The sequence below is a fragment of the Eublepharis macularius genome, chromosome 5, assembly GCF_028583425.1.
Source record: "Eublepharis macularius isolate TG4126 chromosome 5, MPM_Emac_v1.0, whole genome shotgun sequence".
NCBI classification, from domain to species: domain Eukaryota; kingdom Metazoa; phylum Chordata; class Lepidosauria; order Squamata; family Eublepharidae; genus Eublepharis; species Eublepharis macularius.
The window spans coordinates 28,803,797-28,828,668 of NC_072794.1; the positions used below are offsets into that span (position 1 = coordinate 28,803,797).

Below are 24,872 nucleotides of genomic sequence, written 5' to 3' on the forward strand. Positions count from 1 at the left end.
AAAACAACAACTCAGGAGATGCCAAATGCAAAGACTTTCCCTCTGAAGATAAAGTTCACAGCAGCTTAAGCCACCTGCTTGCCCATTAGGGCCACATCTTTTACCTAACAAGCTCCAGATACTTCGGAGTGGAAGTATTTACGAGTCTCAAATGCCTTGATTCAGAGGTGGGATATTAGTGGATGAACTAACAGGTTCCAGAGCCGAGCCTTTCCTCCATATTTACCTCACTTCTTCCTTTGCTTCTTGCTTCTCCTCAGCTCTCCACTGATACCCTTGATACTATCTACCAGTTCTCATCTCATGGGATATTTGGGCCGGGTTAAGCAATCTGGGCTGCCACCTAGAATTCTATGCTTACTGAACCGTATGTTTTTAATGTGATTTTATTATGATTATATTATACGTGACGTTATCCACTCTGGGCCCGCTCTAAGGAAGAGCGGACTATAAATTTAATAATAATAAAATAAACATAATCACAATATGACCCTCAGAAGACTAAATGAAAATGGATTATGCAAAATGTACTCAGGTATCTATACCATGGTCATTTGCAAAGAAGCAAATGTATATCTTTATAGCAAAGAACAATCCCTCCCCATGCTGGTACAGCTGAAATGTTTGTGCACAATACCCAACTGTGCTATTTTTGTAGTTTTAATTTTTATAAAGAGTGCGTTGGCCTTTGTAGACTCACCAACACAGTGAAATCCTTGTTCTTTTTTACAGGTTCTAGAGCAACCATCCCCATTTAGTTGGTCTCCATCGTCACACTCTTCTTCAAGAATCCTAAGAAAATAATGTTGATATAGCACTTTGGGGGTATTCAAGGTGCTTCACATATACATTATTGAACACATTTCAGACATCACAAGAATCTTTTGTTTGTTTATGTCAAGTCTGCCCAGAATCGATGCTTTAAAGATGCTCTACGGGATGTGTTCTAGGAAACCATGATTGTTCACTTCTGGTCTCTCCTCTCACTTTACAGTGCATTGCAAGCACAGGTGAACTGGTCTTGAGGCGGGGTGGGGAATTGAGAGAACAAAAACCTCATTTTTGAGATGATTCACAGTCAGAACTTTTAGTAAGCTACTTTGCAGAAGCATTGGGACTAGAGGTGGGTAAAGACTGGGGAAAAAACATGGACTGTTGGTCCGAGGTCCATCGTGTTTCACAGACCATGGACCATGAACTTTTCACGGCCCCACCCTGGTTAGTGGACCAGTTCATCGGTCCATGGTCTGTCAATTCCAGGGGACCTAGAATGGCCCCCTTCATGCTCAGAGATGCCAAACTCGCAGGGAGTCTTCAGCAGCCTCTCCTCCAGCCATCCTCCAATGTTGGTGAAAATTGGATTTCGAATGTCTGAGTTATAGACACCCAAAGCGGCTGGCCTCAGGAAAGTTCCATTAGATATACTAGGAGCCGCAAATGCCAACTGACTTGCATTGGCTCCGTTGAGATACATGGCAGCACCAAAAAGTTGCAATAAAATTTGGAAAGTGCTCTCCGGTGGCGCTGTTCTCTGTTATTTCTGCACAAGCCTAGATGCACTGCTCTGCTCAGGGCCTAGGGTTGCCAGCCTCCAGGTGGTGGCTGGAGATCTCCCTGAACTGAACTCCAGGCCACAGAGATGAGTTCATCTCGCAAAATGGCTACTTTGGAGGGAGACCAATATGGCATTATACCCTACTGAGGTTCCTCCTATCCCCAAACTCTGCCTTCTTCAGGCTCCACCCCTAAATTCTCCAGGAATGTTCCAACTCGGAGCTGACAACCCTACCTGGGCCTGGAATGAAGGCCCCCAGAGTCCCTGGGAGCAACTAAACTGCTCTGGGGCTGGAATGACAGCCACCAGAGTGGAATGATGGTCTCTGGGAGCAGATCAAAGGGAGTTGGTAAAAATCAGATCCAGATGATTTTAAACAGATCCTCATAATATTGGAACAAAAGAAAAAGGCCATCATATTATCAATCATGTCCTAGGCCGTTTCCACACGGCTTACCGCTGCTCGCAACAACCCGGAAGATCGTGCAAAAAACATGGAAGAGCGCATTTTCTCACACGAGATTTGCGCAACGTCACGTGACATCGCACAAATCTCATGCGAGAAAACGCAATCTTCCGCTTTTTTTGTGCGATCTTCCAGGTTGTTATGAGCAGTGGTAAGCCGTGTGGAAATGGCCCTAGTCTACAAACAGCACCAAAACAATCACACGCCCACCAATCCGTGGCACTGCCATGCCGCAAAAACATCCTTCAAAAGCACGGATCCTCATGATTTTTACATGGGGCCACCCAAAATCCCATATCATGTCTATTGCCACAAATGGCACCCAAAAAACTATGTACTCAACACTTTGCTGCACCACCACAGTGCAAAAACATGCTTCAAAACCACAGATCCTCATGGTCTAGTGGCAAGGAATTCCCAAGGGGGGGGTCAGATCCTCCTAGAATGAACCCAGCTATGGACAACGAGTCCCTCTGCTGGGATGCAGCCAGAGGGTGGCAGGCACTGGTGGACCAGGTGATGGGAGGGTGCATGGAAAAGGAGATTAAAATTCCCCTTGTGTGTGTGTGGGGGGGGGTGCATTCGCACTTGGCAAGGACAGGGGATGGTCCAGAGTCGTGACCCACCCAGGCACCTTCCCAGCCAGGACAAGTGCTCTAAATAATAATGATACTGTTAATAAGTATAATATATAAAATGATTCTGTGCCCCTGTGCCCCTGTGCCTGGCTGTGGAACAGAATCAGGCAGAATCTCAAGCAAAAGCTTCAAATACCTCTCTCTGTGACTGAAAAATCCACCCTGGGTCTTACTGCCTGCTGGAAACAGAAACCACTTGCCTGAGAAGTGCAGGGGGATTTACTCCTTCTGCTGTCATAGAGAAGAACAGGAGCTCTCTGTCTGACAGCCAGAGAAGGTCTGCGGACATCCCCTCTATTGCCAGGGAACCGATTGCTTGGTACTGGCATGTCTGGTTTCACGGACCAACAGACCGACGGACCGGCCCAAAAGTAGTCGCATCCATGAAAAACGCCCATCCCATGACCTGCCAGTTCGCAAACGCCAAACTGGGCCAGTCTGTGTGAAATTTTGGTCCGTTTTACAGTCCGTGCCCACCTCTAATTGGGACTTAATACAAAAACAGCAAAGGTCAAAATACATGACCTAAAATATTTACAATTGCTTAGCAGTCTTTAATTCATTAAAAGTTAGTCATGTATTAAATAATTTTAAATTTTATACAGTTTGATAAAATTACAGTTGTCATTCAAATACCCACGGCCACAAGGCTAGAAGTCAAAAGTGGTTACAGTTTAAGTTAGTGAACTGGATAGAATAATACTAAAATATCTCCCCTGATCTCTCTGTGAGGAAAAACACTGGAAATAGCTTTCAAAAATGAAAGCTGAATATTTAGAGTAAGCCAAAATAAACCTGAAGAGGCAAGACCCTCGTATCTTCCTCCCTAGCCTCCCCTCGCCTCCATTTTGGCTCACTAGTTTCCAAAGTCTGTCACACATTCCCTCAATAAAGTGGGATCAGGTCTTGCTTAGGGGTTTCACACTGCAGTTGTGTGTCAAAGATTGTTCGATCATTCACATGGTAAAATTAAAATCAAGCCTAGGTAAAGCTACATGTTAAAATGTTATTGAATATATTTTCTTTGATTTGAAAACTTGTGATTGTATGTATTATCTTGCTTTTGCAAGATAAACCAAAGTCAACCAACAGATCCAAACATTTATGGGCCTTGCATTCAACTTCTGCTATCGAGGCTTGCAGAAAATATATGCTGCCTGGATAAGTTCTCTTGTGCAACCAGGAGCTAACATCATAAACCTGTAAAGCCTGTGACAGGTACAGTAACAATCAAGATGAGTGCATTTCTGTTGCTACCCACAGACTCGTGTGTTTATTTTTAGCAACCAGAGCCAGCCTTCACACACCTAGAATTTCAGTTCACAAGCTTGGATCATTAGAAGTTAGTATTTTGTTTGGAACTAGGATGGGAGGGTACAACTGCCCAGGCAGACATGTAACCTGGGGCTTTCTCAGTTTTTTGCAACAAGAAGGAAGGTATGGTTAACTGCAATCATTAAGATTATTTGAAACTCCCAGAGATTTTTGAAACTCAGGCTTGTATCCCTATGTCCCCCCTCATACTGCAGTTTCCCCTGCCCCAGAAATCATGTTCCTTTGGGTCACTTAACCCAAAGGAACAGAGTAAGGGGGGAGATTCAGAATGCAGAGAAGGAAGAGGAGATCAGCAAAAAATCACCCTCCTTCCTCCCCAAATGGAAAAGACATCCCCATCAGAAAAGCTGCGGTCGTACTGATGGAATGGCATCACAGGATCCATCCAAGCCTTAATTATGAGGCATGTTGAGACTCGGTTTGGATTTAGACTATGACATGCCCTTCCCCTATTCCATTCCCCCTCCCTAAACTGAAGCAGCCTTAGGGTTCTGCTGTTTGCCCCTTGCATGTAGGTTCTCCCCCACCAGAGAGAAACAGCCATTCTTTAAGGTTGTTTCAGGTCAGAAAAACAGCACTAGGTGGGAGACGCCTCTCCTTGTACACCATATTCAAACCAGGCCCCCATACGCCTGCAAATTTAAAAACCACTGGGAGCTCTGAAAACAGATCTCCCAGGACACATCTGCTGCACTCAGGACCGGGGGGAACTAGACACAGTGTAACATGTAGTTAAGTCTTCAATCTCCCATGTGCAGTATGAGTATAATAATACCGATATACCTTGGAGAGGAGAGATCTATAATGTTTTAGAACAGTGGGCCCAGTTTGAAAGCTCCCTTACCACATTCAGTGCAAATTTTACCTATCGTAAGGCTACTTCTGAACACTGGTTCTGCAAGTTTGCCTCCTAGCTTGGTTTGAATTAGACAAAAGCCTCTGTGGTGGGTGTCAACTGACCAGTGCTCATAATGTCCCCAACACACACACACAATCCTTGGAGCAGTCTGCAACTGATGTAAGATGTCTGTGCTTCATTGTTGCTGTTTTAAGTAAAACGGAGGATAAATATTTAAAAAGACACATCCTACCTAATATTGTTTTAAAAAAGATTTAAAGGAAGGGGGAAAAATAGCCATCTTCAAAAAGATCTGTTCAAATCCTAGTACTCACATGCTTACTTTTCCATCTCCACAATAGGAAGAGCCGTGGATGTGGATCAGAGGAGGGGAGGCTTCTCCTACAGCTGCCCCTGCCACAGCTTGTACCTGGTACCGATACAATTGGCCTGCTGTAACTTCCCTGTAAAAATACAAGAGAATCAAACACCCATGCAGCAACAGCTGTTTTTCTACCTCTTCCCAATCTAGTTGGTGTTTAAGGTGCTGCTGGGCCCGAAACTTGCTCTTCTACTACAGACCAGCACAGCCACCTACCTGAAACTATCCTGTATGAATGACAGACATAAGAAACTGGTTAAATATAATTGCTACAGCAATTAGTAATTTTTTTAATAAAAGCCCTCTGATGCACGGCAGGAAAAAAAGTGGCTGAGAAAGGCAGATAGAAGTGAAATGGCATCAGTGTGGACAGAACCTTCAAAAATGTGCACCTTCCCCTCCAGATGACATGCTTATGCGCTTGGATTGTGTCCTGTCAGAAAAGATCATAGTAAACCAGATTTCAGACAAAGTATGCTGAGGACAAGGAAAACTTTGAAAGTGAGGATGCTGTTGTGTGGCTGCTCTGAAAAATATTGCTCCAGTTTGGAAACAAAGTCAAAAACAAATGTCAGTCTCAAAGCAACCTGTGCTTTATATCAAATGGTAAGACCTTTTTACCTGGATAGCCTAGGAAAGCCCAATCTCATCAGATCTCTGAAGCTAAGCAGAGTTGACTTTGCATAGTAATTGGATGGGAGACCTCCAAGGAAGATCAAGGAAATGGCAAACCACCTCTTTTAGTCTCTTGCCTTGAAAATCCCAAAAGGGGTCATCGTAAGTCAGCTACACCTTATGACACTTTCCTCCAATAAGACTTTTATATGTGACTTATTTGTGTATTTGTCAAGCCCTTACTAACTCAATATTTATTAAGTGCTAATTTTGATTCACTGTTACTAAAAAGTTTATACAGCATCTTTAGTATTCTCTCTCTCCTTCTCTCAACATTAAAAATCATTACTACGTGAATAAGCAAACCCACGGAATCAAATAAAAAGTCCGGATTAACATTTTCTTAGTCAAGTTTGATATGAAACCCACATTACATAATCAGTCTACTAGCCTTCCAAAGTTATCCAAAGTACTTGTATCTGTAACCAGTTAAGCTTTCTCTTGAATAAACTGTTTTTCCATTCTTCCTGATGAAAAATTTGAAAGGTTGCATGCTTCTGACCCACAAAACTTGGACCACTGCTATCATACAGTATTTCCTGTTCCATGGAATCAAACTGGCAGACAGGAGAATAAAAACCTGAACATTTTTTTCCAACTGGCAGCCCAAACCCTTTGTACTAATGAGGGCTGCTAAGGCAGATGTCCGGGCAGAATCCACACAAGGAGCCAGTACACTCCTTGAATGGTAGGTAATCACAATGCTGTCCTTTGTCTACAAACCTGATGTAAACTGGGGATACTTTTTAAGACGTCCTAAAAAAGGGAAGTAAGAAATTCAGGAGTCAAGTGTCCTCAGTCCCACAAAGATAAACCTTAAGTTATCTTCACTCATCTGAAGTATGGCATTCCTTCTTGTTGAGGTGAGAAGGTTGGATCAGATGGAGAGCGAAATCAACTAACGATGATAACGCAAGGAAGAATCAGCCTGGGATCCAAGAGATCTCGGTTCATATCCCCATTCGGCCAAGAAGCTCACTGTGTGACTTTCGGCCACTCATACGCATACCCTCTCTCTGCTTCACTTACCTCACAAGATAAAATATTGTGAGGCTAAAAAGAGGAAGGGAGGATCACGTTTGCCACCATGAACTATTTGGGGGAACGGCAGAATAAAAATACACATGAGAGATGGCAGAGAATTCAGAGGATGGCAGGAGTTTTGAGAACACTTGCCTCTCTCAAAAGTTCTTTTAACATGTGGCTATCTACTTGAGTCGAAAGAACCTACATCACTCAGTATCAAAAAAAAATGTCCATGGCTCACTTCTTTGATGCATTAGATGAAAGCCCCTGGGACCTTGCATAAATCTCATCTGCAGAAAGCCCTGTAAAGTAACCAACTTTTGCCCTGTTAAACAAATCCTTCAGTGAATGAAGGGCTTTGAAGTACCTTAAGATTTTGTTGGTGGATTCCTTGCACGAGGACAGTATCGTGTTTACCACTTCATGACAATATTCTGACTTAGCTACCTTTCCATTTCCATGCAATGAGGACCAAGCATATGGCTAACACAACTGTACCATTGACAAATAGAAAGAGGATAGACTGGCATACCAGTACTCTTGATATGTGAGAGTCTCTCTACACGTTGCTACGTACCTAGGTACTTACTTACTAAGTACCTAAGTACCATGGGTCCCCACCCCCCCTCCAACTTTCCATGCACTTACTCACACGGTCACACTTCAATTTGCTCCCCATGAGTACATTCACACATTTCATATCAGTTTCTCCTCAACTACTAAAAGTATCCCAGTTTCCCCCACATACATTCATTGAAATGCAGATTTTGACACTTTCTCACACCTTAATGAAATGCGAATTGGCAATTCAAAGGAGCCTGCAGTACTTGTTCTTGCAGCAAAAACAGAGTTGAATTGGTGCTTTGCCCTTTGGAATCACTTGCAGATGCAGTTACACAAAGGGATCTCCCGTGAAAGCAGCATTCACGTGCACTGAGGAAGAACAGCATGCACACGAATTGAGGACTACATATACAATCCTGCACTTGAGCATCCCGAGGTACTTAGTAATGTGTAGAGAGACTCTAAACGGTAGCTCCCAAATGGACAATCTACTTCACTTTCAGAAATCAATTAAGGAGACCACAAGATAAAGTCAATTGGTCATCCCTTACCACTAACTAGATCACAGGAGGCTTATAAAACAATTAGATTGTTTAGATATAGATAGGTGTGGATTTATTGTGGACATAGACAGGCCACTACCACAGTCATAAACAACCAGGGCACTGGAGAACTGAAACTGACTGTGGTAATATGCAAACGAAACACTACCTTTCAGTCCTTGTTCTTCTATGGCACCTTAATGAATACTGAAAACAAATTCTACAGATTCTTTCAAAAGACACAATTAGCCCTATTGCCTCAGTGTCAGAAAGAGCAAGATCTGGTTCCAATAGCACCTTAAAGACCAACTAGATTTTCAAGGTATGATCTTTCAAGAGTCAAAGCTCCCTAAACTAGGCTCAGAAAGATGATTTGTAGTGAATAAGTATATGCGACTGCTTGATTTCTCAGGAGGAAAAAGAGTGGGGTAGATCCTAACCCTATCCTACCACTACAATGAGCAACATTTGAAGGCTTCCTCCAATTTAAGGGACTCTCAAGGTCCCCTTGATCAGAGGCTCATCTTTCAGAGGTATGAAAGAAGAGTCCCACCCTCCCATCTGCTGCTGAGATCTTTGCTGTAGGGCTACCGCCTTTGTTGTCCAGGTCTGAAAGAATTTTCCTGCCAGTCACTAGATATTCTGGGTCTGTTGTCCCCTGAACCTTGAGCCTTGTTCCAAAGACTTAAAAACTATCTGAATAAATTTAAAGAATCTAAAGAAGGGTTTTCAGGGACAAAAGGAATTAAAAAGAACCACTCTTCTATAGATCAACGCCAGCATCTTCAGTTTGACCCAAAAGTACCCAGTAGAACCATGCAATTAGCACACATTAAGTTTAATACGATCCTGCTTTCCTGATGTTCACCAATAGGGGCAAAGCAGCACTTTATCAAATATAGCTTCTAAATTGTCTCCGAGGGCAGCCTTACACCGACTGTATTATAATAAAATAAAGGTGTTCTCTAGCACAAAAAAACCCTGAAAAGTAAAAACTAAAGGAACTCTAGCTGATTAAATCAGGATCGGCTGCTTGTCGGGGAGATCCCTGACAAGCAGCAGATCTGGGGGTTTAAATGCCCTTTTCCCTTGTGCTGTGAAGCGGCAGAGAAAGGGGCATTTTACCCCCACTGGCTTGGATCAGCTGCTTGTCAGGGAGATCCCCGACAAGCAGCTGATTGGGGGTTTGAATGCCCCTTCCCCTGTTGCTGCAAAGCGAACCACTAAACAGCCAATTTCGTGATGAAATTTGGTTCGTTTTGTGATTCGTGCCCATGTCTATTTACAGCACAACCACCTAACCACTTACAGAAAAGAGTGCCATATTTTTAATGAAAAGTGAACATTCAAGGAAGGAGCCTGCAGTAGGGCCTGCCAACTCAAGGTGGGGTCTGGAGATCTCTTGGAATTACAACAGCTGTGGAGAGTGGACTTCATGGAATTATATCCCACTGAGGTCCCTCCATTCCCCAAACCCTGCCCTCTCCAGGGTCCTCCCCCAAATCTCCAACAATTTCCCAACCCAGAGCTGTAAACGTTAGTCTGCAGTCTCCTTAAGGGGATCAGCACCCTGCAATCCCTCCTTAGTATGACTCCAGCATTGCTCCCAAGTACCAACTCCTTCACTTACATGTCAATAAACTTTCGGCCTGGCTGCGTCACCATTGCTGGGGAGCCATCGAGAAATGGCGGGTCCCGGAGAACTCTATACCTCACTGGCTTGCAGTTGGAACAAAGCGGACTCTGGGGTGTGGAAATCAGGAGGGCAGCATCAATCTCCATCTGCTCATCAAATGTGTAGATCTTTACCCCCAACACCTTCTTGTTGAGACTGAGTTTGACTGTGAGAGGGATGTCACAGTACGTGTCCATGGGTCCCAGGTGTACAGTGTCTCCCTGCTCCGTTAGGATCTCAATGTCTGATAGTGCCCTAGGGGAGTCCGTAGAGAAGTAGGTAGTCCAAACCATTAGAGAGTCTGGATAGATGGGATGCAGGAAACGCAGCTCCAAAATGCAGCCAAGTGGCTGGGGGCAAGGGGTGGTCATGCTCACGTTGAAGAGGTTGAACTCGGGGCTCCAGGCCTGCAAGCTGGGTTCACAGGGCTGATCCACATCTGGAGGCCCTGCAGAGGCAACAGAACAAATGTGATACCCACAATGATTAATGGTGAGCCTAAATATATGGAAAGGGAGAGTTTTCATAAAATGCATTTTCAGAATCCTTTCCATAACAATTAGGGGCCCTAGTCTATACCAGTACCAAAAAGGCTTAGGATAAATCTCCAGACGGGGCTTGAAATCCTCCCAGATTTACAACTGATCTCCGAACTACAGAGGGTGCCCCTGGAGGAAATGATAGCTTCAGATGGTGGAAAAATAGAAGTACTAGAGTAACATCGTGCCCTCAATGAGCAAGTCTGCCCCAAATTTTGCACTCCCCAGGCACTGTCTCTAAATCTCCAGGAATTTTCCAACCCAGAATCCTAGTTGAGGAACTGTTTGATCCTTGGAAAGATCCCTGAACAGCTAGAATTGCCTGTGCAACCAGTAGGGTAAGCACTGTCCTTTCACTCTAACAGGCTTAATTTCCCTTTAGCGATAGCACAGCACAACTAAATCTTTATTGGCTTCTCAGAGATGTGACATCACCTTGATTGGCAGGCATTACTAGAAAATGAAAAAGAATGGCTGCTGAAGCAACACAAGAGGTACCCAGTGGAGATCATTCTTCTCAACACTAGTGAATTAATTGTATCTGTACATTAAGAGATGATGCTACAGGGGCAAATATTAATTGGCTCCCATCCATATGAAAACCTGACTTCTGTGTGCTTTAGGCATGCATTTACCTTTGGTTCCCAAACATCATGTAAGGCACCAATTCTATCCTACATGTGAACCTACCTTTACCACCCCCACATACTGTACACATTCAAATTATCTTTGCAAATTAGGACTTATACAAGTCCTAATTTGCAAACACACACACAACACCAACTTAACTTGCAAGTTTGTAAAATCACCAAGATTGTTCAGAACATCCCAAAATTCTCATCGTCATCATCATCATTAATATTAAATTCAATGCCATCATAGAAAGTAAGTTTTATTTTCAGTAGTCACCTATAGTTTTCTCATATTATTTATCTTTATATTCCTACTTTGTCTCTGTCTGTAAGCCTCCAAGGCATTTTACATTATTTTCATCAGATGAAAGAAGAACAGCTAACAATTACCCAAGTATTATAAGGATTTCTTTTCCCTGTGGTGATATTGTTCTGTTATAATGATGACATGTAAAATTCATCTTTAGCCAGTTTTAAATGCAAGCGCTCGATCTTGAAGAGTCTGTGCACAGGAGTTAAAAAGGACTTTGCTCTCCTATGCAGTGTTAAATTCATTATTTCTCCTTAAAAGGAAAATGAAATTGTAATGTACTGGTCGAACTCTAACTTGCAAGAGGACTCAAGGCTATGCTATCATTGGTTACTAATTACGGATGGCAGCCAATCAGGAGGGCAAGATAAAGACCAATCACTAAGCTGTAAATAAGTTACATTGTATAAGGGTTATGCAAACGATGGCATTATAAAATGCGTGTTCTCATTGGCTATCAGTATTCTGGGGCCGGAGCTGCTGTATATATATATTGAGGGTTTCTGTTCAGTTGGTGTTGTGTTATGCTGAATGGTTGGTTTACCTCAGGTCTGAACCCACTATTTAATAGAAATCCACCAGAAATCTCCCAATGATTGAACATGTTTATACCTATTGGGGGAGAAAGGACAGGGAACTTTACCTACTGCTTCCTCTGGAGTCCAGTAGCCAGAGGAATCGCAGATACGAGGGGAGGAGGCCTCATATACATACTGGCTAAATGTCCCATCTTCAGCACAGTCTCCACAAAGATTTCCCGATTCCCTAAAAGAGAAATAGAAGAGAGGGAAAGAGACTCTGTTCAAACTTTTCTAAAATATTTTATTTCTGTCCTCATGAGCATTCTGGTGGGAATTGTATTTATTTATGGAATTTATATGGCACCTCTCAAGAGTCCTGCTCAGTTCAGCTTACAAGTAAAAAGCAATACCGTGAAATCATAAACATCGTAAGACGATCAACATTAGAACAAAAACTAGCCTTTCAAAACGACTCCTCCCCTACTGCCATTCCCTTCTGCTTTGCCTCAATGAAAGTAGTGACTTTCTCCTGCCTAACTGCATTGAGCAGCTGATCTTGTGGGATGTTACCTATCAAGGGGGACTCTACCCACAGGCACATATAATCAGTAATGACATGGTGCTGGGCTTTTTGTTGGCAGAGGAGTCCGTGGATCTTTCTATCAAGGGAGGGCTGTTCAGCTCCACTGCTTCTAACATTTAGCTGACTGCATAAAAACTATCCTTTTCCAATGAGTGTTTGGCACTAATTAAGTTTTGTTTTACTCGGTATCTTTGCTTTCTCCTCTGCTGGGCCTTGAGATTCATTTGTTGTCAATTTCAGATGTTATCACTATTGCTGATAGTGTTTTAGATAGCGGTTTTTCATTTGGTGTAGTGGTTAAGAGCGGCGGGACTCTAATCTGGATAACCAGCTTTAATTCCCCACTCCTCTGCTTGAAGCCAGCTGGGTGACCTTGGGTCAGTCACAGCTCTCTCAGAGCTCTCTCAGCCCCACCTACCTCACAGCGTGATTGTTGTGGGGATAATAATAACATACTTTTAAAACTGCTCTGAGTGGGTGTTAAGTTGCCCTGAAGGGCAGTATATAAATCAAATGTTGTTATTGTTATAGTGTTGTTGTTGCTGCTGTTGTTTATTTTAATATGATTAGCTATTTTTGCCATTGTGAGCTAATATAATAAAGAACAGGGTGTGTGTGTGTGCAGATTGCAGAAAGGAGATGGGGGGAAAGTGTAGAGACTGGATGAGATTGCATACGCCTTATATTTGAAAGGCTGGGGAGGTGAAGGACTGCACATGGGGAACAGGGCGGGAGGGGGAGGCCAGAGAGAAAAATGTTATTTCAGTGGTAAATCCATAACAAACTGTGCATTTCAGAAATGTTAGTTTTCCTAAGGGCTTAATTTTCCCCTTTCTAGGCTGGGGTTTTCAGTTGTTAGGAAGGAATATTTTCAACCAGCCCAGCTGTCAGGACTTGTCAATCAAACTAACAAACAGCCTCCCTTTCTACACACCTAAGAGTGAAGAGTGCTCTGGGACAGCCCTTCCCCAACTGCCATGAAACTCATTGGGTGACCTTGGGTGAGTCACGCATCTCTGCCGAACATACTTCACAGCATTGTCATGAGGATAAAATGAAGAAGGGAAAGCAAATCATACTACTTTGCACTCCTTGGAAGAAGGTGGGATAAAAATGTGATAGGTAAGCAGGCTGTCAAAATGTTCTGAGACTCCTAATCCTGTTTTTGACAAAAAAATTCCTAATGTATTGAAAAAGAAAATATTTATGTCTGTATGTATTACTTTATTTATAGTTCATCTTTCTTGCAAAGACTCAAGGAGGGTTGGGCACATGTATAAAGTACCATCAAGTCACAGGTGACTTTTGGCAACCCCTGCTGGGGTTTTCAAGGCAAGAGAAATTTGGAGGTGGTTTGCCATTGTCTGCCTCTGCAGAACAGTAAAGAGTCCAGTAGTACCTTTAAGACTAACCAACTTTATTGTAGTATAAGCTTTCATGAACCACAACTCTCTTAGTCAGATGCATGGATGGTATGAAGAAACTGGCCAGAGATATATAGGGGGGGAGGGGAGGGGGAGAGGATATGGGGAGTGAGGGCTATGTAAATGTAAATCAGTTGCAAAAGTAATGAAAGAGGTGGAGTGCGCAATCCAGACTGGGTGTGACCCCTCCCTCCATTGCTGAATCTGAATGGAATGCCTGAAGGCAGTTACTTCTGGTAATAAGATAACTATCCGGAGTCTTTATTCAATCCAAGCCTGACTGAGTCAAATTTACATATGAAGTCCAATTCAGCAGCGTCTCATTGGATTTTGTTTTAGAAATGTTTCTGTTGAACTATGGTGACCTTTAAGTCCTTGATGGAATGTCCTGGTAGATTGAAGTGTTCTCCTACTGGTTTCTGGATATTGCTATTTTTGATGTCAGATTTGTGTCCACTTATTCTTTTGCGCAGAGGTTGGCAGGTTTGTCCTATGAACAGAGCAGATGGGCATTGTTGGTATGCACATGAGGGCATACATCGTGTTGGAAGACGAGCAGCTGTAAGAGCTAGAGACTGTGTAGTTGACTCTGTGCCTCTGTACAGTGACCCTAGTCTTCCTTGGTGCTCTCTCCTCCAAATACTAATCAGGGCTGACTCTGGTTAGCTTCCCCATTTACAGAAAATGAAAACCAACAGTATATGGGCCAAATCCCACTTACTAACTTCCAAACCATATTAAAAACTACAACAGAACCCACTTCATAAAAATGTCCTCCTAAAGAGGTCCAGTTTACACAGTTTGTGGAATGCTACCAGTACAGGAGCCTTCTTGAGCTTGTCAGGTTATTTCACCAGGTGGGGGCCCTCTACAGACAAAAACTAAAACCTAAAACAAGAAAACCAGTAAACAAATACACATTTATTTCAATGATAGTACAGAGGAAATTCTGACTGCAGAGTCAGAATTAAAAAGTGAAGAATTCCAGGCCTACATATCAACACCAGAATGAACTAAATCCTGCGCAGGTTACTGAAGCAGGATCAAGATTGTGGGTTTTTTCCCCCTTCAGCAGCTGCACAAATAAGCATTCTGCTGCCCAACTCGACTCACACATAAAGCTCCAGAAAAGATTTGGCCAACTGGCAAACAGCTGGGAGGAATTGCCAGCTCATCTCCAACATCTTCTTTCCCTTCTGGAATTCCCAGGTTGGGAGCCAAGTACAGTTTCCCCAAAGTATACATGTTCAAATAAACATCTTCCCATTGAAATAAGGTACATGCAGGTGGAGGCAGGGGAGAGGAAACACCACACACGCATCAGGCAAGTTCAAAAGTCAGCCTACACAAGGCATCTGCAGCAGAGCGCTGTCCCGGACAAGAAAACTTGCCTCCACAATAGAGGAAAACTGTGCATCCTGCCACAGCAGATGGATGTAGCTTTCCCAGCCTTTCCATGAGCCACAGTAAAGCAGCTGCTTTGGGAAGCAAATGCTTTATTCCACTAAGAGGCAGCAAATTGTCAGGATTATTTTTCTTTTTACAACTAAATTGTAATGATTTTGAGTTATAATAAAACTGATTCTTTTTGGAGGAGAGGGGTTTACATAAAACAGTCAGATGCAGGTGTCTTGTCACTCCTCTGATGAAAGATCTGCACCAGCTGTCTGACTGTTTCCAGGCACAACTCAAAACGTTGGCTCTTTTTTAAAAAAAAAACTATTTAGTACATTTTTTAGCCAACCTGCCCAAGGATGTTGTGAGGATAAAATAGAGGGAGAGCAGAACGATGCAAGCTACTTTGGATTTCCATTTGGGATAAAGGCAGGGTATAAATGAAGTAAATAAATAAGCTGATGATACACATAGTGGGAAGTGGGTGCCAAACACCAACTCTGCTCGCATGGAGAAACCTCAAATCCACTTAACAGAAGCTGTCAGCTGACTGAAGTCTCAAAGCAAGTTCTTCTTGGATTCCTAGGCTGCAAACCGGAGGTTCCCACTGTGCCTTTTAATTAATTTGGTGAATATGGAGACGAGGAGCTGCAGCTCTCCTGAGCTTGTTTTTTTCACCAGCCTCCTTTCTTGCACATGCTGCAGTAGGCAAGGCAATGGTGTTAACCATTAAAATCCTTCGCGACCTGGGACTCTCGCATCTGCAGGCCCATCTCCACTCACCTGTGCCCACAAGGCACTTCTAATCATCACACCAGGAAGAATTATGAGTTCCTCCACTCAGGTCACTGAAGACTGTTCCTGTTCAAGCTTGTCTGGTGGGCTACAGAACAGTCTTCCTGAGGACATGATGAAGGCCCTGACCTTGCAAAGATTTTGTAAAGAGGAGCTCTTCCAATGTGTTTTTGATAGGTTGTGACTGAGGATGTGGTCTGCTTCTTTTCTACCTGTATTTCTGTGATTTGAGATTGCAAAGCCACTTTGAATCCCGTTGATCGGGAGAAGCATTTTAAATAAACATAAATATGAAAATAACACCTGATGGGAAAGACGGTGAACAAAAGACTAGGGAACATGTTAGAAAGAATCCAACTCAGTTTGGAGGGGGAATTCCACCCCTTCCTATCTCCACATGCACACAAACATGAATGACTTCTCCCTTACCTTTCATAAAGCACTCCACTAATAGGGGGAGACCAGTGTATGGTGAGGGAGTCCTGGTTCTGCCCAATGACGATTGGTGGCATAGGGATAGGGGTGGGTTTTCTGCCCTGACTCCACTGCTGGTACACCAAATCCAGATAGCAATGCATCCGAGCCACTTGGTTTGGGGTGAAACTGTCTGTGCAATCATCATCTGTGGGGTAGAAAAAGGTAATTTGTGAAACAACTCAAGGAAAGGATTGGATCCTAATCTGGGGGTATTCTCAGGCGAGGTAGTCATCAGCCAGTCCCCATTGCTGGCAACACGCAAAATGGTGAACTGTCCCGGCCCCCAGTGTCCTTCTGGTCCTCCATTCTTGAGCTACACACACACACACACACACACACACCCAAATTTATGAATATCACAAAGAGATCCAGAGTGATGCAATTGCCAGGTGCGTCCGAAGACTGGACTTTTGTTTACACTGATGAGCATTTAAGCATATGGGTCCCTGAGTCCAGCCTGAAATGGTACACTTTGGACAGAAGTGAACCACTTTAGAGAGAACGAGGTCTCTGTCTTGCTGCTCAAACCCTCACAGGACAACTGGACAAAAAGTGAGAGCTGGAGGAAGTGTGAAGCAGCGGTCTAGACTATCCCTCCAATCTTGCAAGGCCTCCTGTACCAATTAAGAACAGCAGTGTAAGGTGAGCTTTTTATAAGCCTCCTGGGTTCTGGAATTAGCCCATCACCTCTATCCCCCAGCTTCAGAAGCAAAACAGGACTTAGGCATCCAAAGAGGAGTTCTCTTCATCCTTCTAATACATGTGTATTTCCCCCTCCCTTCCTCCAAGGAGCTCAAGGTGGCAGACACTATTCTCCCTTCCCCACTGTATCTTCACAACAACCCTGCAAGACAGATTAGGCTGAGAGCCAAGCTACAAGTGACACCTTACACAGGTTGGACATTTGTCAGCTTACCTCAAGTTTTGATGGGAAATGTAGGCACCCTGATTTTACAGCTTGGCTCTCCATTACAGCTGCAAGACCAGGATGCCTACATTTCCCATCAAAACTTGAGGGAAGCGGACAAGTGTCCAACCTGTGTCAGGCGTCACTTGTAGCTTGGCTCTGAGAGAATGTGATCAACCACTGACTTCCTGTCTTTTTAAGCTTCCATTAGAGCAACCTCCCAGTGCTACAATCAAGATCCAGATCTTTCTTTCTCTCACATGCAGACTCTAGGCTGATTCCGCAAACGTTGGATAATGTACTTTCAATGCACTTTATCTATCGTTCGAGGTGGATTTTTTGTTCCGCACATGAAAAAATCCGTTCCAAATGACCTATAAAGAGGATCGGAAGTGCACTATCCAACGTGTGCAGAATCAGCCACACACACCCAAACTAAAGACACAGATGTACTGAAGGGTCAAGTCATAATCAAGTCCTTGTGTTTGTTGATGGGTGACACAAGGACTGTGCATCAGGCATTCAATAGGGCTTTTGCACCTCTCAGATACATGTCAGCCTATTTCTCCTTGTGAGTGCAATGTGCAGGCAGAAGCAACTTCATCTTTGATACTCACCCCCGCCCCCGGCACCATTTTTGCTTCCTTAAACTGCCCTTCAGATCTGCTATTGGCTCTGTTCATAAGGTTTGAGGAAGCAAAGATACAGGACATCCTTATACAGGATGCCGAGGCATCATCACATTGTTCGGCAAAAAATATTCAGGTGACCTTCAATTTTCTCTTCTGTTTTCCAAGTTACAAGATTTCAAGCCTTTGAAAATCAGGCACCCTTAGAATGATTCTAGGTTTCAAAATCCAGTGTTGTTTAGATATTTACAAATGAAATCTCTTGCCTTTACTCTGGAGTAGGTAAAAGGTTTTTCTGCAAAAAAAGTGGTTTTGTGAGTATAGCTTTAAGAACTAGTGTGACATAGAAGGCAATGTGGGAAACACAGCAAGGGCACTGAATCGTATGCCAGCATATGGCTAACAGCAGGCAAGTTCTTCTGTTACCCCAGCTGAGCTTTTCTGCCAGCAAAATCTGACCATGGGCTTTTCTGCACACTTGACTCACTCCTGATTTTCTTAGTAGTCGATCCTCAAGCACTGGAATCAGTATGGATATAGTTCTTCCACACATCTGTCTTCCCTTTGCACTTTAACAGTTGTGGAGTCAGTTTATTTTGTTCTGCATGAGCGTTAAATAATCAGGATTTTCAAGTGAGGGTACTGTTGTCATTGGTGGCATCATTGGTGACATTACAGCACCCTCTATTTTTGTGTATGCTTGTAACGTTACATTGCTATAAGGGCTGGATTTTTTTAAAAAAAGAACAAAAATGAACACAGGGGGAAGTCTTTGCATGGGGAGCAGCTCCACTACCCATACCTAATTCCCCCACCCCCACGATCCAAACCAGAGAGCTCTACCCACGGTGACTGAGAGCTAGGAGGCAGCAGCTGGCCCTGGCAGGGTAAACTGACTTCGCTGGGATGAAGCCTGGAGCAGCAGTGGTTACATATTTTTCACTGCTTTTTCTGGTGCCAGAAGTGCTGCCTCCGCCCCTCCATTGGGTCACCAAGGCTTTTGTAATTTTTTTAAATCATCAGTTTCAAAGCATTATATCAACCTATATTATAACTATATATGCAGCAGATTCTCTGAATCCCCAGCTTTCATTTTTTTTTAAAAAAAGTCTGTAGCCTATTCCATTGTGGAGATATGCCCTTTACCTTATATCTCTGCAAGGAAAAGGGCTAGAGACTTACTTTTTTAAAAAAAAAAATAAAAGCTGGGAATTCAGAGAATCCACTGCATATGTTGTTACAATGGTAGGTCAATAATATAACTCTATTAAAATTATGATTTTAAAAGGACAGAAAACAAAATCAGGAGGGGGAAAGAAGAGGGGTGGAGAGAGTGGTTTGAATATGATAAACGGTCTATCACTGAAAAGTGGGTGGGAGTGGGTGGGAATGGGCATGACAAACAAAACCAAAAGAAACATTACACACAAGGGAAAAAAATCAACTCAAAATCAGCTTCCAGAAAAAAACCTCAAAAGAACCAGAATAAAACTGGAAGGAAACCAAAGAAACCTGAAGCAAAAATTGGAAGGCAAAAAATGCATGCGGAAATAAGGGGATAAATCAAAGTAGCATGGGGCCAGAACCAATGAGAAAAAAACATATGGAAAAGATCCCTGACAATGGCAGCTCCTAAGTCATCAAAATAATTGGACCCTTTAGAATAAGGAACAGCCTAAGACAATAACTCTTGCAATTTGTATATGAAATACATGGGAAAGCTTGGATGGTTCACCTTTCGATTTGCTCAGATTGCCTCATGATTTTCTAGTGAAATCATGAGATCTAGAACCTTACTTTCATGAACATAAAAGCAAATATCTTCAACACTTCAGGGATGCTATGAGACCGACAGGTTACCTACTGTTGAACTAATTCATCCAAGAGTTTTTCCTTCCCATTCATTACCTGTATAGCTCATGTAATTGTTGAATGGAGTTCCAGAGAAGTGGATCTGGCCACAGGTGTCATTGGTAGGATCTGGGTCTCGACAGAGTTTGCTTTTGGGAGTGGGAGCTGTGTCTGCACAAAGGTCTCCAGTCTCCATAGATGGTGTTGTCTCACTGCATGGGTCGTCACAGGATTCCCTTTCATTCACCCCCTTAAAGACATGGTAGAGTCCAAGGACATGTCCTACTTCATGGATCATGGTGTTTATATGACCTGGTATACCATAGTAGGTTGGATTGAGGACCACTCCTCCTGAAATCAAAGTGCAATCATCATCACTCAGAGAGAAGCATATAGTCAAGAAGGTCTGGTATCTTGCGCTAATTCAATACTAACTTTCGTAAAGAGACATTCCAGATACGAAAAACATATCCGCTGTTGCAACAGGGTTTAATTTCAGCATGGATGAGCACTCCAGGCAAATCCACAAGAGGGGAAGGCTCCAGCTGGCTGCCTGAAACAGCCTTTCTTGGCCAGCCAACCTTGGAAGTTGACTCATGAGTCAGTCCATTAAGGAAGGTCTCAAAACTGAAATGGTAGGCCAGAGTCCTTCCCGGCAACTGTTGTGCTCACAAAGATGGATCTCAGCAGCAAGCTGAGTTCTTCGGTTGGGGAGAAATTAGAGTAGGTGGCTTCAAAAAGCAACACGAAGCACTCCTAACTGGTACAACAACTGATAGATTATCCTTTGGCTTGTTCTTGGCAGGCATGAGCAGTAGCAGAAATCTCTGAGAGCAGATGGGGAGCAATAAACAGTGACGCTCCTCCTTCTCACAAAAGGAGTGCATAGTGCAAAAGACTGACACAGCTAACCACGAAAGTGTTATTAGTCTTTAAGCTGTTGCATGGCTCTTTTGCTGCAAAAGACTAACACAGCTAGCTAGCCAGCCACCCATCCCTGGGGAAAAAAATCACTTTTATTGAACAATATTTGACTCCATCTCAAACAGTACTTTTTGACCGATTAAACAATCAGGCCACCTTTATTTTCAGAGAAAATATATTTATTTTACATGACAAGATGGCATGTCAGAGAGTTTAATTCAATGAACGGAAATGTCCGTAGTCAACAAATAAAAATGCAAAGAAAACTGAGACAGATTTCCCGGCCAAACCCCAGTCTGAGGCAGGAGGTTCCCTTGCTGAAAGCAAAGGAGAGGAATGGAAGTGAGTGAAGAAAGAAAAACTTGCTAATAGCTAAGTTAATGGGATGTTCGAGCCCAGCAGTAATCCCACTGTGTCAACCACTAGCTGCAAATGGTAACTCTTCAGGCTTTCAAGTAGAAACATGAAACCCTATCAGCTGGAGAAAATGTGAGCAAGAAAGTGAGTGTCAAAAAAGGAGGCCATGACATCGTGCCTGATCGTCTCTCTTGAAGACTGACAACTGCTGGTTTGTTTTCAAACCAAGTGAACGCACAACACTTCCACTGAGGAGAAAAAGGATCCCTTGTGAACGTTTCAGCAGATTGCTCAGTGCCAAATGAGCTGCCCCAACACCAAACCAAGATCCTTAGAAAACTGGAACCATATGGATTTAGAAACTTCTGTGGCAGGAAAATATCCAGCTGTCTACCCAATTCCTACATCATTTGGGCCCCCAAACTTACCACTGTCCTTTACATGTAAACTTGATATGATTCAGCTTTTGACCCAAATATTTTAAGAGGCCCACAAATGATCTCACAAAGGCCAGGATTTTCATATCAGGTATGAAAGTTTAGAGGTAGAGAGTGCGTTCACAAATGCCTTGGCTATGAAAACAAAATCTGAGTCAGCTAATTATCCTAAGTGCCCAAAGGCCAATGACTTGGCATCACCTCAGGAATGGAGAATTTACCTCATAGCAATTTAGGCCTTTTCAAAAGCCCAGCAGGCTACAGGTACTTAAGCAAACAGTTTACCTCACAAGATGAGTTGGTGGTGCCTCTGAACTTTTGGATCAGCAAAAATGAAAGTTCATTTTTGACAGCTGCAAAAACAACAGTCTGTATCCAACAACGAACTAAGAAAAATTAAGGGCTTTTAAGTTTCTTAAGAGAAGGCAGCAATTTTCATCAATTGCCGCTCCTGTTGCAGCCCACTGGGCTGCTACAAAATTTTGCTCATCTGGGATTAACAGCCCCTCAGGATAGGCACAGAGGGAGTCTACACTGAGAGGGGGAACTAGCAGAAATTGCCAGTCCCAAAGTTCTGCCCTTAAGCCTTTGGAATGTGGTTAGATATAGGGCAATATCTGCCATTATGAATTTTCTTTCAACATCAAAACCGAGTTTTCTTAAATGAGGATGCCCGAAATTAATGAGAGACAGGTTGAGGGAAACTGCATCCACCTTGCCTTTATGCAAGACCACAAACTTGACTAACAAGTCAAAGACCGTTTGCAACAGGACATAGTTGATGGATGTCCATCCTCTAGGGCAGAAACAGCCAATTTTTATTTCCTTGGGGGCCACTCTGGTCCCCAGACAGCAATCAGAGAAGCGTATTTTGCCACATAAACTGACACAAATGACAAAGTTATGTAATAAAGTCAGTACCATCTAACAGTAAAAGGCAAGGTAACTAAGGCCGAATCCACATTACCTCCGCGCGTCCCGGTGTTGCGCTAAATGTCCGCGAAACACCCGGAAGTATAGCGTCTTTCAAGCGCGATTTCTGAAATCGCGCTTGAAAGACGCTATACTTCCGGGTGTTTCGCGGACATTTAGCGCAACACCGGGACGCGCGGAGGTAATGTGGATTCGGCCTAATAGGAGACATGATAAGATAAACCGTGCAGTGTGAAGCAGAAGCAGACAGAAATGGGGGGGGGTTCCCTCATGCTTTCATGGATTGTGACCCGTGTTAATAAGTGGGAATAAATGTAGCTATTTGAATTTCGGCCTCAGGTACCAAATGTCTTCAGCAGGCTCTGGCCAGTGATATCCTCAAGGCCTTGGAGACATACACAAAGAACTTTCATGGCCACTGACCAAAAAACTCTGTCTACAGCTTCCACTTGAGCCTCCAGCAGGTGAAGTCCTTGAAAAAACTGGCATTTTTACAACAACAACAACAACAAAGACACCTTGACACCAGGGCCAAGTCCTGCAGAGAACCTCTGAGTGTGCCTTTTCCTCACCACTTAAGACCTATGGTCAGTCCCCACACAGTGCAAAATCCACAGCTGATGGCTTCCTGACAAGCAATTTGCACATGTTCAGAAACATGCTGCCCAGATTTCAGCCCCGCCACTGAAAACAGATTGCAGGGTTGAGCCCTGGTACAAATTAAGCCCTGCTTCTATGAGACAGACAGACAAAAAGGAGGGCAAGTACAGCAATTAGAAAACAATCAACTTCTGGACCTAACAAAGAATTATCACCCAGTGTTAAGTTCTGTATTTATTTAGGAAAATAGTAAACTTATTTGAAAGTCCAGCTGAAAGTTTCCTTATCACAGATCAGCCAGATGATTTGACTGCAAGCATATTCCTAGAACAGCAAGGCTTACCCAGGTGGCTGAGGGCATCCTTGTCCCAGGGCCAGGTGGCAGCACCTGCCAGCTCTTCCCGAACAGAGCTGGCAAAGTAGACATTGAGGAAGTGAGTGCTGTTCAGCTGTAGAATCTCCTTGAGCTCCTTCACACTCATGTATGCCCTGCAGGGATGGTAAGAGAGGGGACAGGGAGGTAAACAATAAAAATGAACAAGCTTGACATTTTTATAGCGCCTTATCAAAGTGCACTTATTGAGTGTTGCAGAGGAGGGCAGAGCATATCCACTGCATACAGAAGGTCCCCAAATTTGATCCCCGACACTTCCATTCTAAAAAAGATCTCAGAAAGAAGGACTGACATCAGAAAATATGGTGAGTCATCATGCTAAGCTGTGTTCAGCTTCCTGGGACACAAATTATATATTTCCATCCTGCTTCTATCCCTGATCCCTCTGCCCCCCCCCAACCACACACACATTAGGGTCCCCAACCATGTTGAACTTCTGGCCAATTTTGAAATTTTAAGAACACTGAGGGGGCAGCCCTCAAAATGGATGCCTTGAGAAGGTGAAGTCAACCAAAAAAATGGCTGCCATGGGAGTCTGGGCCAGTCACCAAAATATTGGGAGTTTCCAAGTCAAATATATTCCTATGAAGAAGGCTGATCTTTTTGAACGAGAGCTCTCTGTGGACACAAAATCCTCTTGAGTTCTTCTGAAGCATCTCTTGATCATTAGGCAGATGAAAAGCAGGATTGATTCATTGATTTGAGATGCTTTAGGGAAAAAGCAAGTGAGCACCAGAAAACATAACAGCAAACACCACAGCATCCATGGACACTACTTTGGGGGTCACTGTCCTACACTATACCAAACCGTGGCTTATCTTAACCACAGCCAACTTATAGTGACCCCATAAGGTTTTTAAGGCAAGGTGGTTTACCGCTGATTTCCTTGATGGTCTCTCATCCAAGTACTAACCAAGGCTGACCATGCTTAGCATGCAAGATCTGATGAGACTGGGCTAGCCTAAGCTATGCAGTAGGGGCAACTAAATGTGAGAAGTGACTTAACTGAAAAGAATTATTCGTTTTTTGGTAATATACAAATTCCATCTGTGAAGGTTACACCTGTAACAGCCCCACAAACACAAGCAAGTCATTGGACATTGCCATCTCCAAGGGATGAAAATGCACATAAGAGTTAGTCCTGAATAGGGAATAAAGGGAGGAGGCAGTCTTGAAGTACAGCAAAAGTCATTTCCCAGAAGCAGAAAAAACATTAGGGAGACACTCATTCAACACTCCAAAGCTATTCAGGAGACGCAAGTCTTAAAAATAAACTTGGATTCTTGACCTATGTCTATGTGCATCTCAGGAAAAAAACAGTCTCCAAAACTTTGCAATCCGTCCAAATTCCACAGGCTGAAGTCAGGCAAGTTTGCACTGATATTCCCCCTGCCTCTGCAGAGAATACATTTTTTTCCTCATTGCCGCCTGTGGGTCCCTTGACACCAGTAAAAGGGCATGCGCTCTC

General features: G+C 43.4%; 1 protein-coding gene across 1 annotated transcript in view; it reads right to left on the reverse strand.

Moving 5' to 3' along the window:
- The window catches only part of PAPPA2 (pappalysin 2), a 151,090-nt gene that overhangs the window by 78,353 nt on the left and 47,865 nt on the right, over positions 1–24,872 (reverse strand). The window contains exons 3-9 of the mRNA XM_054980337.1: positions 23,354–23,499; positions 19,817–20,110; positions 16,325–16,517; positions 11,821–11,942; positions 9,652–10,144; positions 5,168–5,296; positions 701–792 (exon numbers count right to left, since the gene is read on the reverse strand). Of these exons, the coding sequence (XP_054836312.1) occupies positions 701–792; positions 5,168–5,296; positions 9,652–10,144; positions 11,821–11,942; positions 16,325–16,517; positions 19,817–20,110; positions 23,354–23,499 (1,469 nt within the window). The remainder of the gene's footprint in view (positions 1–700; positions 793–5,167; positions 5,297–9,651; positions 10,145–11,820; positions 11,943–16,324; positions 16,518–19,816; positions 20,111–23,353; positions 23,500–24,872) is intronic.